At 47.3% G+C, this 17,180-nt stretch overlaps 1 protein-coding gene across 2 annotated transcripts in view; it reads left to right on the forward strand.

Annotated features, from left to right (window-relative positions):
- Nucleotides 1-9,636, forward strand: part of ZNF592 (zinc finger protein 592) — a 60,389-nt gene extending 50,753 nt beyond the window's left edge. For both annotated transcript variants that reach the window (XM_011999331.1, XM_011999321.1), the window contains exons 5-10: nucleotides 1,569-1,745; nucleotides 2,015-2,174; nucleotides 2,288-2,575; nucleotides 2,798-2,910; nucleotides 3,542-3,677; nucleotides 5,545-9,636. In XM_011999331.1, the coding sequence (XP_011854721.1) occupies nucleotides 1,569-1,745; nucleotides 2,015-2,174; nucleotides 2,288-2,575; nucleotides 2,798-2,910; nucleotides 3,542-3,677; nucleotides 5,545-6,075 (1,405 nt within the window). In that variant the 3' untranslated portion in view covers nucleotides 6,076-9,636. The remainder of the gene's footprint in view (nucleotides 1-1,568; nucleotides 1,746-2,014; nucleotides 2,175-2,287; nucleotides 2,576-2,797; nucleotides 2,911-3,541; nucleotides 3,678-5,544) is intronic.
- The last annotated feature ends 7,544 nt before the right edge of the window (nucleotides 9,637-17,180 follow it).

Consider the following 17,180-nt stretch of genomic DNA (forward strand, 5'->3'; position numbering starts at 1 on the left):
GCCTCCCGGGTTCACGCCATTCTCCTGCCTCAGCCTCCCGAGAAGCTGGGACTACAGGCGCCCGCCACCACGCCCGGCTAATTTTTTTATTTGTATTTTTAGTAGAGACGGGGTTTCACCATGTTTGCCAGGATGGTCTCAATCTCCTGGCCTCGTGATCCGCCCACCTCGGCGTCCTAAAGTGCTGGGATTACAGACGTGAGCCACCGCGCCCGGCCAAGGGACTAGTAATCGTATGGATGCAGGTCACTAGTAATCTTATGGATGCAGGTCATATTATTCTCCGATATCAAAAAAAGAGAAGGCAGTATTTATAGAGAGATGTTGTGAAGTTGAAACAAGTTCCATATGGCCTCAATTTCAGAAAAAATGGTTTAAGACAATTGTTTATCTTATTTATGCATTGTAAAAAAAATGTATCCACCAAACAAAACTCGGAAAATACAAATTGGTAGGGAGAAAAAGAAATGAAAAGTTATTCCCATAGTTCCACTAAGAAGATATCACAGCACTTTTGAGCTATGTGGTCCAGTAGAGTATAGTACCAGCCATTTGTGGCTACTGGGTGCCTGAAATTTGGCCAGTGCAACTAAGAAACTGAATTTTTATTTTATTTTGTTAATTGAAATAACCACATGACCACATGAACAGTGGAGCTTCCCCCCTCTCCCCCCAGCCAGGGGACAGGTTTTCGCTCTGTCACCCAGACTGGATTGCAGTGGCACAATCTTGGCTTACTGCAACCTCTGCCTCCCGAGTTCAAGCGATTCTCCTGCCTCAGCCACCTGAGTAGCTGGGATTACAGGCACGTGCCACCATGCCCAGCTAATTTTTGTGTTTTTAGTAGAGATGGGGTTTTGCCATGTCAGCCATGTCTCATCTTGAACTTCTGGTCTCGTGTGGTCTACCCTCCTCGGCCTCCCCGAGTGCTTGGATTACAGGCGTGACCTACTGTGCCTGCCCCAGTGGAACTATTCACCATTCCTTCATCACAACAAGTTCCAGTGAACAACACTATGGAGTATTTCTTCCTGGACTTTAAGGGTTGTTTTAATGTAGTTGTTGTTTTGGTGAGCATAGCATTGCCTGACTATATGTTTTGTTAAGTGGCCATCCCTGCTTACTCGTACCACCAGCCTGTGGGAAGGCATGGGCTTTGTGCAGCCTCCTTTGGAATTTCTTGGACTTCTGCAGTTGTCTCACACTTAAATACTGTTTATGCCATTACTGAACCATTTTATTCCCTCTCCACTTCCACCGACTTCTCTTAGGTAGGCTCAGGTTTTTGGTTGGCAGAATATCCTCTGGCCAGTGCAGGGAAGGTTGGGGTTTCTCCCTTCTATACAAGGCATGGCCTTGGGCTTGGGGGCCCCTGTGTGGCCACGTTGTGCCAGACTGTAGCAAGCAGATCCTCAGGATATACTTGTGGAGGGTGGAAGTCTGAGTGATTGAGGGAGGGAGAAGGTACCTGGATAGCTCTGTTCCTCTTCTCCATCCCTCCTCTTGCAGCACCGCCTCTGGGTCCAGTACTCCCTCTACTCCACCCACACTACCCCACTTTTGTCTAGGTGCATCCACTGTGGTGTCGTCCACCTGACCTTGGCCTTGCTGAAAAGCCATATCCAGGAGCGACACTGCCAGGTTTTCCACAAATGTGCATTCTGCCCCATGGCCTTCAAGACTGCCAGCAGCACCGCGGACCACAGTGCCACCCAGCACCCCACCCAGCCCCACAGACCCTCTCAGTGAGTGCAGCTCCAGGGCCAGCAGGCCCTGTGGGGCAGAGAGGAGTAGCCTGGGTGCTGTAGTGGGTGGCATAGGAATGGGTGAGGGAGCTAGGGTTAGTGGCAGAGGTGCCTGGGGTCATACTGAGGATGTCCTGACGCAGGGGAGCATCCACATTGGCTCAGGGTAGTGCTTTCCCAAACTTGACCCTGGTTCAGAGAGAGCAGAGATGGGTGGAGGGGCTGCGTGGTGCCTTGGCCACCTCACACCCTGGGGCTTGTCTCATCAGGCTCATTTATAAGTGCTCCTGTGAAATGGTCTTCAATAAGAAGAGGCACATTCAGCAGCATTTTTACCAGAATGTCAGCAAGACGCAGGTGGGCGTCTTCAAGTGCCCTGAGTGCCCACTCTTGTTCGTGCAGAAGCCGGAGTTGATGCAACATGTCAAGGTGGGATGCCTTGTGGGAGGAGGCTGGGGAGGAGGGCACATGTCTCAGGTTGGGGGTCCGACTCTGTGCATCTTTCCCCTTGCCCAGTCAGTAATCGCTCTCCCCATCCTCAGAGCACTCACGGTGTTCCCCGAAATGTGGATGAGCTGTCAAGCCTCCAGTCTTCAGTGGACACATCCTCAAGCCGCCCCAGCTCTCGAGTTCCCACTGAGCCCCCAGCCACTAGTGTGGCTGCTCGGAGCAGCTCCCTGCCTTCTGGCCGCTGGGGTAGGCCTGAAGCCCACCGCAGAGTGGAAGCCAGGCCTCGGCTGAGGAACACTGGCTGGACCTGCCAGGAGTGCCAGGAATGGGTTCCAGATCGGGAGAGCTATGTGTCCCACATGAAAAAGAGCCACGGTCGGGTAAGTGCAGCCACACAGTCACAATGCAGAGCCCAGTCCTCTGAACTTCTTTCTGTGAGACCAGAACTCCTAGTGTTCCTGGTGCTTTGGGCAGCGTGGGTACCACAGATCTTGAGGTCTTTGGGATTATCCTCCTTTCTGCCTATAGCATCTGAGAAGAAAGATGCACCCAGAACTATCTTACAGTTCTGATGCTTTGTGTGTTGTCACCTCCTTCCTCAGACATTGAAGCGGTACCCGTGCCGGCAGTGTGAACTATCCTTCCACACCCCCAACAGCCTGCGCAAACACATCCGCAACAACCACGACACAGTAAAGAAGGTCTACACCTGCGGGTGAGTCCCTGGGGATGGTAGTGAGGAGGCCTGAGGTTCAAAAGACTCTGTCCATGGCACCACTGGGTCTTTTCTCTGCTGCAAGATCAGGTGTCTAAGACAAGAGACAAGTGATTTCCAACTGGAAGAAGTTGCAGCTAAGTCAGAAATCAGGGGCAGGTCAGAAATCAGCTTCCAGAACCTGGTAGCTCCTGAGCCCTGCCGTGTCACTCTCTAGCCCAGGACTGCACAGCCCATCAGTCACGAAGCACCCTGAGGTTTAAGAGGAGGGATGGTGATGTGACCATGCACCCCTGGGACTGAGAGGCTTCTACACCATCTGCCTGTGCCTTAGGATATACCCAGGCCCTTTCACTATGACTACTAGCCTAGCACTTGGGTCTGTGGGCAGTGACATCAGGGAGTGTTCAGTGAGATTGTGGCTGAGGGCCAGGTGTCAAGAATGCAAGTATTCTAATGTGCTATTGTCTGCCACCTTGGCTGACCTGCTGGCTGGATCTCTCTGAGGATCCCAGCACCAGCCAGCCCAGGAGTCTGCTCCAGACTCTCTCCCTCCTGGCCTTGGTGTGAATAGCACTGAGGGAGCCTGCAGCCCGGGCACTTACCTGACCTCTCTGCTGTGCTTCTGCAGGTACTGCACAGAGGACAGCCCCAGCTTTCCTCGGCCTTCCCTCCTGGAGAGCCACATCAGCCTTATGCATGGCATCAGAAACCCTGATTTGAGCCAAACGTCCAAAGTCAAACCTCCAGGTGGACATTCCCCTCAGGTGAGTATGGGCTCCCTGCCCACTGGAGCTGGCTGCTCAGTGAGGCTTGGAGCTGGAAGGGCATTAAGAAGGCTACTGTTGTGGCCATGGAGCAACCAGAGTGACAGCTTCCCTCAATGTGGGTCACTCTCTAGTCCTGTGTGACCCACCTGGCACTGGACACAAGTAGGGGATAAGGACAAAGACCCATAAGGTGGCCTGTCAGCCTGTTGTTACTGTTGCTTCCCTGTCACCATGGCCCCCTCTGTAGGGGTGTGCTGTGCTCTGTGGACATTGGTACATTTTCACACATACCATTCTCTTTCTGTCTCACAACAGTCCTGAGGCGTGTGCACGTAGGACTACCTTGTCAGATGAGGATAATGATGTTTGACCAACTTACCCCCCAACCTTCTCACTAGTTATAGTAGGAGCCAGGCCTAGAACCTGCTATCCTGGCCCCTTGCCCTATGACTTTATCCCTGTCCCATGCCCTATTCTCATTTCTTGTGAACTTCTGGAGCAGCCTGGTTTTTCCTCCTCACTGCAGCCTCTCTCCACACCATGGTAGGGGGGCTGTTCCACAGAAGGGTCAGGGGTGTCTGGGAAGCCCTAAGAGCTGCCTGGAGTTTCAGGGCATTCTTAAAACTTTCTTGCCTAATCAGAACCATCTGATTAGGCAAGTCAGTGGTTGGCAAAGGCCCTTTCATGCATAGGAGCTGGGGGTATCGAAACCTGTCCAATTGTAAAATGCATATCCTCCCTTCCCCCAAAATGCACATACCCTTTGATCCAGCAATTCTGCTTCTAGGATTTATCTATTAGAGATCTTTTGCCTTGGGCATAAAGAAGTCTGCTAAAGGATGTTTGCTGCAGCACTGTGTGCAGTAACAAAGATGGAACTCAGCTAAATGTCAGCCATTGGGGACTTCTCATTCCCACAGTGGGTTAGTGTGCTGCCTGTAGAAGAATGAAGTCTCTATGTTCTCCTATGGAGACACACTCCAATATATGTTGTTAAGTAAAAAAAAAAAAAAACAAAAACAAAACAGGGTGAAGAAAAGCATGCATATACCAGGTGCGGTGGCTCATGCCTGTAATCCCTTCACTTTGGGAGGCCAAGGTGGAAGGATCACTTGAGCCTAGGAGTTCGAGACCAGCCTGGGCAACATAGGGAGACTCTATCTCTACAATAAATAAGTAAATAAATTAGCTGGGTGTGGTGGTGTGCACCTATAGTTCCATCTATTCAGGAGGCTGAGGTGGGAGGATCGCTTAAGTCCTGAGGTCGAGACTACAGTGAGCTGTGATCACGCCACTGCACTCCAGCCTGGGTAACAAAATGAGACCCTGTCTCAAAAATGAAATGAAATAAAATTTAAAAAAATTAGCCAGGTATAGTCCCAGCTACTCATGAGGTTGAGGTGGGAGGATCGCTTAAGCCCAGTAGGTCAAGGATGCAGTGAGCTGTGATTGTGCCTCTGCATACCAGCCTGGTCAGCAGAATGAGACCCTGCTTCAAAAATAAGAAGAAAAGTATGCATGGCATGCCATCATTTTGCAAAAGACAGTAGTTTTGTTTTTGTATATGCATAGGATACCTTTTGGAGGAGCTACAAACCCGGGTAATATGTTCTTTGGAGAGCAGGCCTGGGGAGTGGGATAGTCTCTATACCCTTCCCACGCCTTTGGAGTATTGTGACACATGCATATGTTACATTACAAAACAAACAAGGAATTGAAACAAACCAAACGTAAACCAACATTCAGGGCTGGAGTGACCCTGGCCGGGGTGGTGCTTTCCTTGAGTCCTTGGACTTATGGTTACCTCTGGGGGCTCATGTCCAGGGCTTGGCCTGGACTGTGCTCACGCTGTCTCTCCTTTTAGGTGAACCATCTGAAAAGACCAGTCAGTGGAGTAGGGGACGCTCCAGGCACCAGCAATGGCGCAACCGTCTCTTCCACCAAAAGGCACAAGTCCCTTTTTCAGTGCGCGAAATGTAGTTTTGCCACAGACTCGGGGCTCGAGTTTCAGAGCCACATACCTCAGCACCAGGCGGACAGCTCCACAGCCCAATGTCTCCTCTGTGGTTTGTGCTACACCTCTGCCAGCTCCCTCAGCCGCCACCTCTTCATTGTCCACAAGGTGAGAGACCAGGAGGAGGAAGAGGAAGAGGAGGTGGTGGCAGCAGAGATGGCAGTGGAGGTGGCAGAGCCAGAGGAGGGCTCCGGGGAGGAGGTGCCCATGGAGACTAGAGAGAATGGACTGGAAGAATGTGCCGGTGAGCCTTTGTTGGCTGACCCAGAGGTGAGGAGATTGCTGGGCCAGGCCCCTGAGGACGATGGTGGCCACAATGATCATAGTCAACCACAGGCCTCTCAGGACCAGGACAGCCACGCACTATCCCCTCAGGTGTGACTGGAGACCTTGCAGTGTGCATGGTCAGGGGTGGTGCCAAAGCGTCTTCCACCTGCCGTGCGGACCGTGGAAAATAAAAGGCTCTGCCCCCGGTGTGAGTGTGGCCGGTTGTACCCTGGAGTAGTGTCTGCCCTGAGCTGCCAGTGCTGGGTATCCCCCAGCCCCAGGAAATGTGGGGTTGGCCGGGACCCTCACAGCTCTGAATTTGCTTCTGTTATTTATGGCTTTGTGCTGCTTCTTGGTACCCCATCTCTTGTCTGTGTCCTTCCAACCCCAAGCTGCTTATGTGGCCCAACCCCAATGCTGTCAACTAGGCTTGAACGCCACAGCGGCTGTGCTCTTCTGGGAGGTTCCCGCTTGCTGCCTTCAGCCAGGGCGCTCCTCAGAGCTCTATTTTCCTGCAGACACCAGCTCTCCCTCCTGCCTTTAGATCCTGAGAAGGAGGGAAATGAGGGGTGCTGACACAGTCCCTCTGGGAGAGCTCTGCCTAGCCTGGTTTGGCAAGGGCCCTTGATTACCCTGCCCCTCCTCCCTGTCTTTGATTCTTTTCCCTCAAAATAGTCCTGAGAACTAATTGTCACACTGGCTCATCATGTCTCTGTGGGTGGGGTGGGAGAAACCTCTGCTGCACACCTCTGTTTGGAACCTGGGGAGAGCAGGAGGTAAGGCAAAGGCAGGCAGGCACCAAGAGCCAGACTCCTTGAGAAGGCGCTTTGGGTGGGTCTTTGTTCTGCCGTTTTGCCTTTCCTGACAGGTGGGTTTGGGGCACACAGACATTGGAATATTTGTACTCCTGCTCTCGGGCCATTTGAGAGGCTGCTGCCCCAGGCAGGCCAGCCCCTCCTCCTCTTGGCTACACTCATGTTGCTCAGACTATATTTCAAATAAAAAATCTTCTCACCATGCAGGTAGGCTCTTGTATTCCTCTCCAAGTGAGCCTGGCCCCACCCTGTTCCACCCAAGGGTCTTTCCCAGACTTCCCCTGTTTGTCCCATCTCTGAGGGAGGACAACACTTCCTACTGTCTAAGGAAGGTCTTCTCTAGATTCTGGAGCTTGTGGTTAGGAAACCAGGAGCCCTGTACTTCTTAGTTCTCTAGAGACCTTCTGAAGGGGTGAGAGGAGGGACTCCACCATGTGGAGACCTCTAAGATCTCCCCCAGGCTAGTGGCATTGGCTTTAGGGCCTATCGAAATTTTCTGGGCACCTTCATCTTTCCTTCACATGATTTTCAACCTAACAGAACCCCTTACCGGTAAAAAGGGAAAAGGGGGTGGAGAAGAGGAATTTTATAATTTTCTTATAGCATTCAAGAGGTGTCTTATTTCTTACAGCAGTGCTGCTGCCACAGAGAACTCAGATGTGGCAGAACTGGGATTAGACTTGGAAGACTGGCTGTCTTTTCACTGATGGTGGAGTCAGGGCCCACCCAAGCAGGAGGAACAGGCTGTGTGGAGGTGTCCTGTGACCTCTAACCCAGGTGGCATGGGGCTGGGCCCAGCAGGATCTAGTAAAGGGAAGAGGGTGCTAGCTGGGTGCCTAGAGGTCATCTTTCAAGGAGGCATTAAATATCAATTATAAATTATTAAGTCAGATAAATATGCCTGGCCTTTTCACAGTTGAAAAAAATACATTTTTTTCCTCTATCAAATGCCAAGTTTTTAGTGGAAATGCTAATGGCAGTGGGAAAGGTTGTCTCACTTTCAGAGAGACTCTCACTGTCTGCACCCTTTTAATAATTGCTCTTCCTGGCAAGGCTGCCACCTCCCTGTCTCCCAGACTGGCAGTGGGGCAACCCAGGCCTGCTTCCAGTTACCTGCAAAGCCAGACCTAGCCCTGCCGCAGCTGTTGTCCCATGCCTAATTCTAGTTGCAGGAAGCCATCCCTGTACCCTGGGTCCATTCACAGGAACAGGTTCCAGAGAAGGCTGATGGAAGGGTTTGAAATGACTGGTTGAACCCTTCCTGCTCAGACACAGTGGTAGCTGGAGAGCAGGCAGAGATGGTAGAATTGCAGGTTTGGCCACCTGTACTGACCCCAGATATACATCTCCTTCCTGGGAAGAGCATGAGTTGGAAAAATGTTGAGCCACTCCCTGGAAAACCTGGGTCCTGGCCTGGATTCTGCCCTTAGCCAGCTCTTAACAAATCCCTTAACCTCACTCTCTCCTCCCCTTCACGATAGAGTTAGTAATTCCCATCCAACTGGCTTCACGGGCTTTTGTGAACTCATGAATGTGAAAGTCTTTTCTAGTTTATAAAACACTATATGAATGTGGGAAAATCTTTACTTGACCTTAGGGCATGGAGGGTGGAGCACATTTTGTCTGCTGTTTGGACTTAGATGCTGATTAGCAGTTATAAAGTGGCCCAGACACCTAGCCATTCTTTAGTAAGAGTGAAGATAGCATTTTAAGCCCTGCTTGTGTGCCCAGCATCTTGCTGAACACTTTCTAGTGATTCTCTCCTTTAATCCTCACAAAGATCTCACAGTTGTCCTCCATTTTACCGAGAAGAATACCGAGGCTCAGAGAGGTTAAACGATGTGCAGAGGCCACCTGTAGTGATGGTGCTGAGTCAAGCCTGTCAACCATTGTGCTCCTTAGTGACCAAGGCTGCTTTGACAGGCTGCCAGCTTGTCAGTGGTTTGCAGCCCCCGAGATATTGTTTTCCTACTTCCCATGCAGTTGGGGTGCCCCGCCAAGTGCCAGGTTCTCTTTGGAGTCCATCTGTGCCTTGTCACCCCAAGGAGGGCCTCGAGCATCACGCTGTGACATTCCAAAACACATGTGGTATCTCTACAACCTTTCATTCTCATTGGGATTTGCCTTGCCATTTAAACACCATCATTTTTTGAGGACTATCTAGAAAAGGTTGCCTAACCCTCACAGGGAACACAGAGTCCAATATCTTCTGGTTTTTTCTTTTGCAAGATTTTTTTAAATGGTTGTGCTATCATTTGTCATCATCAGAAGATGCTTGCTGTAACAAGCGTTTATCTGCACATTATGCTGCAGTGAATGCTCTACTGATCAAATTAAACAGATAAGATCCCTACCCTTGTAGAAACTACAACTTAATACACTCTAAGACTTGACAAATTACTTAGTATTTATTTTCCAACTGCTTTATCTCTGTAAAATGATATGCTGAATTATTATAAGCTAATTGTTGTAGAAAGAACTTTCCCCTTAACTTATGTAAACAGTCTGGTTTTAAAAAAATTAATAATTGTGGCCTAGTAAGCTCAAAACTTTGCCTTCCCCAAGACTGAGGAACCTCTGTCCTGTTCACCACTGTATATTCAGCACCAGGCAATTTCTTTTATTTTTTGTTTGTTTTGAAAAATTAATACATATACATGGTAAGACATTCCACAATACAAAAGGGTATACAATAAATGGTAAGCTTCCCCATGGAGGTCAGCCTCTAGTCCCCTCTCCAGAGTTAATCACTGTTATCTATATGTTGTGTATCCTTTCAGAGCAATTCTATGCATTTACAAGTTTATAAATATGTATATTTATATATCTATTTTTAATACAAATAGTAGAATTCTATACACAGTGTTCTGAAGCTTGCTTTCTTATATAGTATTTTGGAGATTATTCCAAATTCATACATTGGGTCAGAGTAATTCTTTAAAAGTTCCTTGCATATAACAGTGATTCAAAAATTATATGGATGAATGAGTGAATGCCTGCATGAATGAATGAATCTGATTCAATTGGTAGCTACTGCTGTTCTCTTGGGGTCTGATCTGATCAAGACAGCACCTTTTAGATTCTAGAATGTGTTCTGACTAAGGGGTTCAGGATACTATTCACCTTCTCCAACAGATACCACAGGAGCCTTAGGAACTGGGCACAGGAAGTCTTGGGCCCCTGGAGGGAAAAGTTGAGACCCAGGTCCTACTTAAAATGCTTGGTTTTAAGGTTCCTACTTAAAATGCTTTTTTCTTTATTGGAAAATGATGTAACATTTTAGAGAAAATTAAAAAGCACACATATTTATAATCTCTTCCTCCTACCATTGCAGTTGTTTTCATTTTTGCCTATAACTTTCCAATCCTTTTTCAGCACATTCATAATTGAATTTATGGTATAATTATGACAGTATCAGTGGTTAACATTGAACATTTCTATATGGCAGACATTATTTTCACATTCATTTTTATTTAGCTTCACAACAATCCTGTAAGATACATACTATTATTATTCTTTTGGAGACAGTAAAATCGAGGTTCAGAGTAGTTAAATGACTTCCTTAAGGCCATGGAGCTAATAAGGGACAGAGCTGGAATTCACACTCAGAGCTGGAATTCACACTCAGACAGTATACTAACAGTATACTGTCTCTGATTTTGTACCCTACTTTTCTCCACTGAACGCGGAAAATGTCCAGTACATGTTTCTATATGGCTTTTAAATCATTTTATTTTTCTTTCTTTTTTTTTTGAGACGGAGTCTCGCTCTTTCGACCAGGTTGGAGTGCAGTGGCGTGATCGCGGCTCACTGCAAGCTCCACCTCCCGGGCTCATGCCATTCTCCTGCCTCAGCCTCCTGAGTAGCTGGGACTACAGGCGCCTGCCACAACGCCCAGCTAATTTTTTTTTTGTATTTTTAGTAGAGATGGGGTTTCACCGTGTTAGCCAGGATGGTCTCGATTTCCTGACCTCGTTATCTGCCCACCTGGGCTTCCCAAAGTGCTGGGATTACAGGTGTGAGCCACTGTGCCCGGCCTAAATCATCATGTTTAATAATTGAATTCAATAATTCAGTAATTGTAATACTGCCTTGGAGGGGCTGAGTATCAAAATTTATTTTGATATCACTTTTATTTACATTTATTTGTTTTTCAGTTTGCATTATATTTATGCTTTCTCAGAGTTCTATAGATCATGCCAAATCAATATAATTGACCATTTCCTGTTTAACATTTAAATTCCCTACTTCATCAATGCAATGAAGAGTCCTGAGCATATAGCTTCTTGCTTCTGCAGAATTATTTCCTTGGGAGTTTAACCCAATTTTTTTCTTGAGTAAACTCACTGGTGGAGTAATAGAATGGAGAAGATCATTGTCATAATGTGAATCAGACTAGTAATCAGACGCCCTAGGGTGCAGTCTCATTTCTGTAACTGACAGTCATTTGGTCTCTTATCTGTCAAATGAAGGGGTTGGTTTATATCTCTGGGGATCTTGATTTTTATCTTCTCATCCTATATACGTTCATGTCAAAATAGACCTTCCCAAAGGCAAGAACTCGTATTTCCTCTGCTGCTTATTTTTTTTTTATTTGTTTACTTTTGACCTAGATGCATACACAAATGGAAAAGATCCCTTTTACTCAGCCCCTCCAAGACAATATCATTTTTATTTACATTTATTTGTTTTTCAGTTTGCATTGTATTTATGCTTTCTCAGAGTTCTAGCTCTTTATGAGTACCTATTTTTTTTTAAAGTCTCTTTGTTAATCATCCTAAGTTTTGTAAGTTTTTAAATTTTATTTATTTATTTTTTTTAAGAGACAGGGTCTGGCTCTGTCACCCAGGTTGGAGTGCAATGGCACAATCATAGCCCATTGCAACCTCAAGCTCCTGGGCTCAAGTGCTCCTCCCACCTCTGCCTCCCAAGTAGCTGGGACTACAGGTGTGTGCCACCATGCCTGGCAAATTTTGTTATTATCTTTTTAGAGATGGGGTCTTGCTGTATTGTTCAGGCTGGTCTTGAACTCCTGGGCTCAAGGGATCCTCCTGCCTCAGCCTCCCAAAATGCTGGGATTACAGGTGTGAGCCACAGTACCTCGCTTTTTTTTTTTTTTTTTGGTCAAGCCTTTTGAAGTTTGAACTTGGTCTGCTTCATAACTTCCAAGCATCTTTAAATCCTTCTGTCACCAGGCATTTTTCATTAGGGTCCTAGGTCCAGGTGAATTCTTGAGTTGGTTTGTTGTGTCATGTGTTGGCCTTTAAAAATGCTCTTATTTTGGCTCACGCCTGTAATCCCAGCACTTTGGGAGGCTGAGGCACGCAGATTATGAGGTCAGGAGTTTGAGACCAGCCTGCTCAATATGGTGAAACCCCGTCTCTACTAAAAATACAAAAATTAGCTGAGCGTGGTGGCAGGTGCCTGTAGTCCCAGCTACTCAGGAGGCTGAGGCAGGAGAATTTCTTGAACCCGGGAGGTGGAGGCTGCAGTGAGCCGAGATTGAACCATTGCACTCCAGCCTGGGTGACAGAGCAAGACTCTGTCTCCAAAAAAAAAAAAAAGATCTTATTTTATATCTATATCTATATATACCCATTTAGAGATTTAAATTGAGTTTCCAGTGCATGAATACTAAAATCAGCAAATATTTAATTGACCATAAGGAAAAGAGGTGCAGAAGGATGTGATAAAGCCATGTAAATCCATTCTAACTAGGAGAAGCTTCCATCACAATGAGTCTCCAAGTAACAGTGGATCTGCAGCACCAGTATGTTTCATGAATGGATGTGGGATCATACGTAGAGTGATCATCCAGATCTACTAAATCGCTTTGCTTCTTGGCCTTTTGGCTGAGATCAAGTACAGACCTACTAGATCTTCTCAGACTTAATCCTGTAGGCTTTGCCTCTATTCTGTATGAAAATGGGGATAGTAGATGATGCATTTGATGTTTGGAGAAAGTGATTAAGCTCCTCTTCAATCTGGCATTCATTAAACTTGGAAGCCCCACTGATTCTAGGTCTCCTCTTTCAATTATAGCACAGGACACACACATAATCCCTACTTTCTTGTGGGGTTTTTTTAGTCTATAGAACAATTTGCTTAGAATTTTCCCCTAAGATCCACTGTGCATAGCAGAGCTGAATATTCTTGGTATCTGAACAAGCAAGTAGGTGCTGCTTTCTAAGAAACTCTTTTCCTATGGAGAAGGGATTTTGATATGACTTAAAAGTGAGGAAAAGGAGAAGATGGAAAGGGGGGGTTGTGTGGGGAGGTAATGGTGGGAAAAGGGATAGAAATTTGTGGAGGGGCAGGCAGGAGAATTTGAACAGATGGAGAGTTTAGAACCTGGAAACGGTGCATTTTTAAAGACAGTGATAGACAGAAATGGTGCTATTGAGCTCAAAAGGGAGGTAGTGGCTTGATTTGTCAACGGCAGCACTTGGGTGAGCAGTAATTGTGGCAGCAGTTGTTGGGAGGAATTAATTTTTTTTTTTGAGACAGAGTCTTGCTCTGTCGCCCAGGTTGGAGTGAAGTGGTACTATCTTGGCTCACTGCAACCTCTGCCCCCGGGTTCAAGTGATTCTCTTGCCTTAGCCTCCCCAGTAGCTGGGATTACAGGCACCCGCCACCACGCCTGGCTAATTTTTGTATTTTTAGTAGAAATGGGGTTTTGCCATGTTGGCCAGGCTGGTCTTGAACTCCTGACCTCAGGTGATCCACCTCCCTCAGCCTCCCAAAGTGCAGGATTAAAGAATGAGAAGATACAGCTGTTGAGGAAAAGGAGAGCTGAGATTCAAAGACTTCCTTAGAAAAAGACAAAGACTTGAAAGGGAGGAAAAAGACTAGTTTACCTTGCAAGAAGACCAGGAGAAGCCTGAGCTGGGAAGAGCCTTTTCTAGGTTCAGTTGAAGATAATGGAGTTTATATCCTGGACCCAACTGACTAATTGCTGGCCCCTGACCACACACTCACCCTCTTATCTAATGATTGCTTTATTTTGGGACATGCCTAGATTTGTGGCAGTCCTGGATGGAATCAGAGCAGGTAGATTGGGGAAGACACTTGGCTATGGCAGCTCTATCATTGAGTCCCAAGTTCCCTTTCCAATCAAGTGAGAATCAGGACTGACTTCTCATTGCCAGTAATCCTTTAATTGCTGTCCACGTACCAAAGCACAGCTGTGGCCACACAGCTATCCAGTCCCTGGATAGAAGCATGCCAGAGTGGCCAGCTCATCCCATAGCAGTAGGACCTGGAGTGTCCACCCTCTTGGAACAGAGGCTCAGCTGCCTGAGCTGGGAGCTGTGGCAGCTCTTAGAGGGAGGTCAGTTAAGCAGCAAAGAGCCCTGCAGACCAGCTGGCAGGAAGGGCAGCTTGCAGCACAAGGCAGTAAGTTCCCACGGGAGGGCAGGATCAGCAGAAAGAACTGGGCTTTGTTAAACTCAGAGCTAAGACTTTAGAATGAGTGGAACCGAGCGAAGGAAAAATAGAGGAAACTGGAGGGGTTGGATAGGTATTTGATTAATTTCCCATGCTGTTAGTGACCCGCATTGAGATGTGGTTTGAGGAGCATTGAGGACTGGAGTGGAAGCCAATGATGCTTCATAAGGAAGTTTTCAGTGACCCCTGACCTCAGACCCGTGCCACAGCTTGTGGAGAAGGCCACCTCAGTGTGAGTCCACATGGGTGCCAAAGAAGCAAAATAAGACCTGGTAAGTCTTCTGACCAGAATGAAGTTGATGATCGTTGTACCCTACTTTGCCCTAGAAAGCTCACATGTGAAGTATTACCATTCATGGCACAGGAGTTTGAGGTGAGCATTGGCAAAGTGGATGCATCCAGAGAGGAACTTCTTGCATGGCCTGAGGCTCTCAGTGCCATATTGCTCAAGGAGCTGTTGAAGGAATTTAATGTTTCATCAAGAAAAGAGGTATTTCATGATCAGTATTTTCACATCTTTGCAGGGCTATCGTATCAAAAAGGAGTCTAGACTTCTGTGTGGCTCCAGAGCAAAATTTGACTCAGAATAAAAGGAAAATCTGTCTGAAAATGAAGTGGGCTGCTTGGAGGAGTAGCACATTCTCACTCCCTGGAAATGTGCAGGCACAGGCTAGGGCCCCTCCACCAGGGTTGTCCAGACCGTGGTGAGGCCCTGCAGTGGCAGGGAGAGAATAGAGGTGTAGGGAGTACTTAATGATGGCCCTTCCTGCCAACTGTGATCAATCCCTTCCCCCCCGCCATTTCCTCTCCTCCACACAGATGGGGCCGCATGTGTCTCCCCTTAGTCTCTCTCTGTCCCAAGCCTGGGGACCAACTGTGGTCCCCAGGAGTTCCACGTTAACCCTCAGGGACTGGCATCTGGCCACTGTCATTGGGTGGGCCTGTCTCTGACCTTATGTTTCAGCTCTAGTCGTTGGGTTGCTTCTACCTTGTACAGGAGGCCAATGTTTGCAACTTCATAACCCAATTGTGTTAACCCATTATTGCTTGATATGTGACTGGCTCCCCTTGGGCTCTTTTGAGAAGTTTGATAGTGAAGTGAAAGATGGGGTTGGCAAGGTATGGTGGCTTATACCTGTAATCCCAGCACTTTGGGAGGCTGAGGCAGGACGATCGCTTGAGCCCAGGAGTTTGAGACCAGATTGAGCAATATTGGGAGACACTGTCTCTTCAAAAATTTTTTAAAAATATATTACCTGGGTGTGGTGGTGTGTGCCTGTAGTCCTAGCACTTTGGAAGGCTGAGGCAGGAGGATCACTTGAGCCCAGGAGATCAAAGCTTCAGTGAGCCATGATCACACCACTGCACTCCAGTCTGGGTGACAGAGTGAGTGACTCTGGGTGACCCTGTCCCAAAAAAAAAAAAAAAAAAAGATGGGTAAATATTTTAGAAGCAAACATTTGATCATCATCATAGGCTGTGGGGAAGGAGGGAAGGAGGCCAGGCAGGGGAGGCAGAGAGCTGTTACAGTAGGGCTGCTGAGAAGGCCAGAAGTTTGAGAGCCTTGGAAGGGAAGAAAATGTAGGAAGCCGAGGTTAGTGTGACACAGGGATGATATTGACAGCCTGTCCTCCTTTAAAGTTGATGTTCTTGCCCAATGGTCTCACTTTCCCCTGTATTTTGAAGGAACAGTTGACCATCACAAGTGAGGAAGGCAAAGGGGAGATTGTAATCTTGTTTGAACAGTTGCTGTAGGGAAAGGAAAGGGTAAGCTTGGGAGAATATAAAAGGATTGCCACGCTGCCTGAGACTGGACTTAGAATGTAAAGGATTGCCACGCTGCCTGAGAAATGTTGGGCAATCCTGGAGCAGGAAGAAGCCCACAACCTAATTCCAGGTTAGGAACCTGCCAGGTAAATTTAGTAGAAGATCAAGGGCGAGTGCAATGAGTTCCCTAAAGAAGGTGTGTTGAAGTTATTGTCCACTTTGTACTGTGTTCATGTGTGTGTGGGGATGAGGTGGGGGTAGATAAGAGAAGCCAGCCAGGAAGGAGCTCAAGATCATAGAGGCTACAGGGGAGCTGACATTTTAGAGGTAGAGAAATTTGTGGTGGCAAGGTTCAAGTGGTGGGCATTTGATTGAGATGTGAAAGGGAAGTGAGGGTGAAGTTCTTTGTGACGACAAGGTTATTGGACCTCTACCAGGGTGTTGGCTGTCATCAGAGAGGCTAGGATGATGGCAGTGGACCAGAGTCTGCCATGGTTTCACTCGATGTGAGGTGACCATTGTTTTTCATCAGTTCAGGTGAATAGTCATGAGGAATGTGACAGCTAATAATATTGGGGTTAAGGATTGGGTAATGCATGCCATGGGCAATGCTTCAAAGGAGGATGGATTGTCCCCTTTGAGTTTTGTTAGCATTGGAAGAGAGGGGGCTAGATAGGAAGGGGAAGGGACGGAACTAAGTTAAAAGAAAAAGCATGTTCAAACTCATTCAGACCTTGTTGAAAGGGCCTGACGTAGTAGGATCTAAGTGTCCTGGGAGATTCCACCATTCTCTAACAGGGAGCAGCTTCCTTTGTTTCACTGAGTATGTTCACTAGCACAAAAACAGGCCCAAGATTTTCCTACTACAAATACCCAGTTTATTCTGGGGCCCTGGGAAGTTCGAAATAACTGGGAGATGGGATCCTGGCACCAATAACAAATTCCTACAGTGCTTCCTCAGTACATGGTAAACACTGACTGCCTTGTACTGTGTTGTTTACTTTGTTTGTTTGAGACAAGGTCTTGCTCTGTCACCCGGACTGGGGTTCAGTGGTGCAATCACACTGGCAAAGCAGGGTCCCCTTCCTACTTCCATCACCAGCGCCAGATTCTGGTCCCCCTCATGGCCAACTTGTAGGGTACCTTGGCACAAGTCATTATGCCTCTCTGATTTTTGTTTTTTTTTTTTTT

The sequence above is a fragment of the Mandrillus leucophaeus genome, unplaced genomic scaffold (assembly GCF_000951045.1).
Source record: "Mandrillus leucophaeus isolate KB7577 unplaced genomic scaffold, Mleu.le_1.0 Scaffold1164, whole genome shotgun sequence".
NCBI classification, from domain to species: Eukaryota; Metazoa; Chordata; class Mammalia; order Primates; family Cercopithecidae; genus Mandrillus; species Mandrillus leucophaeus.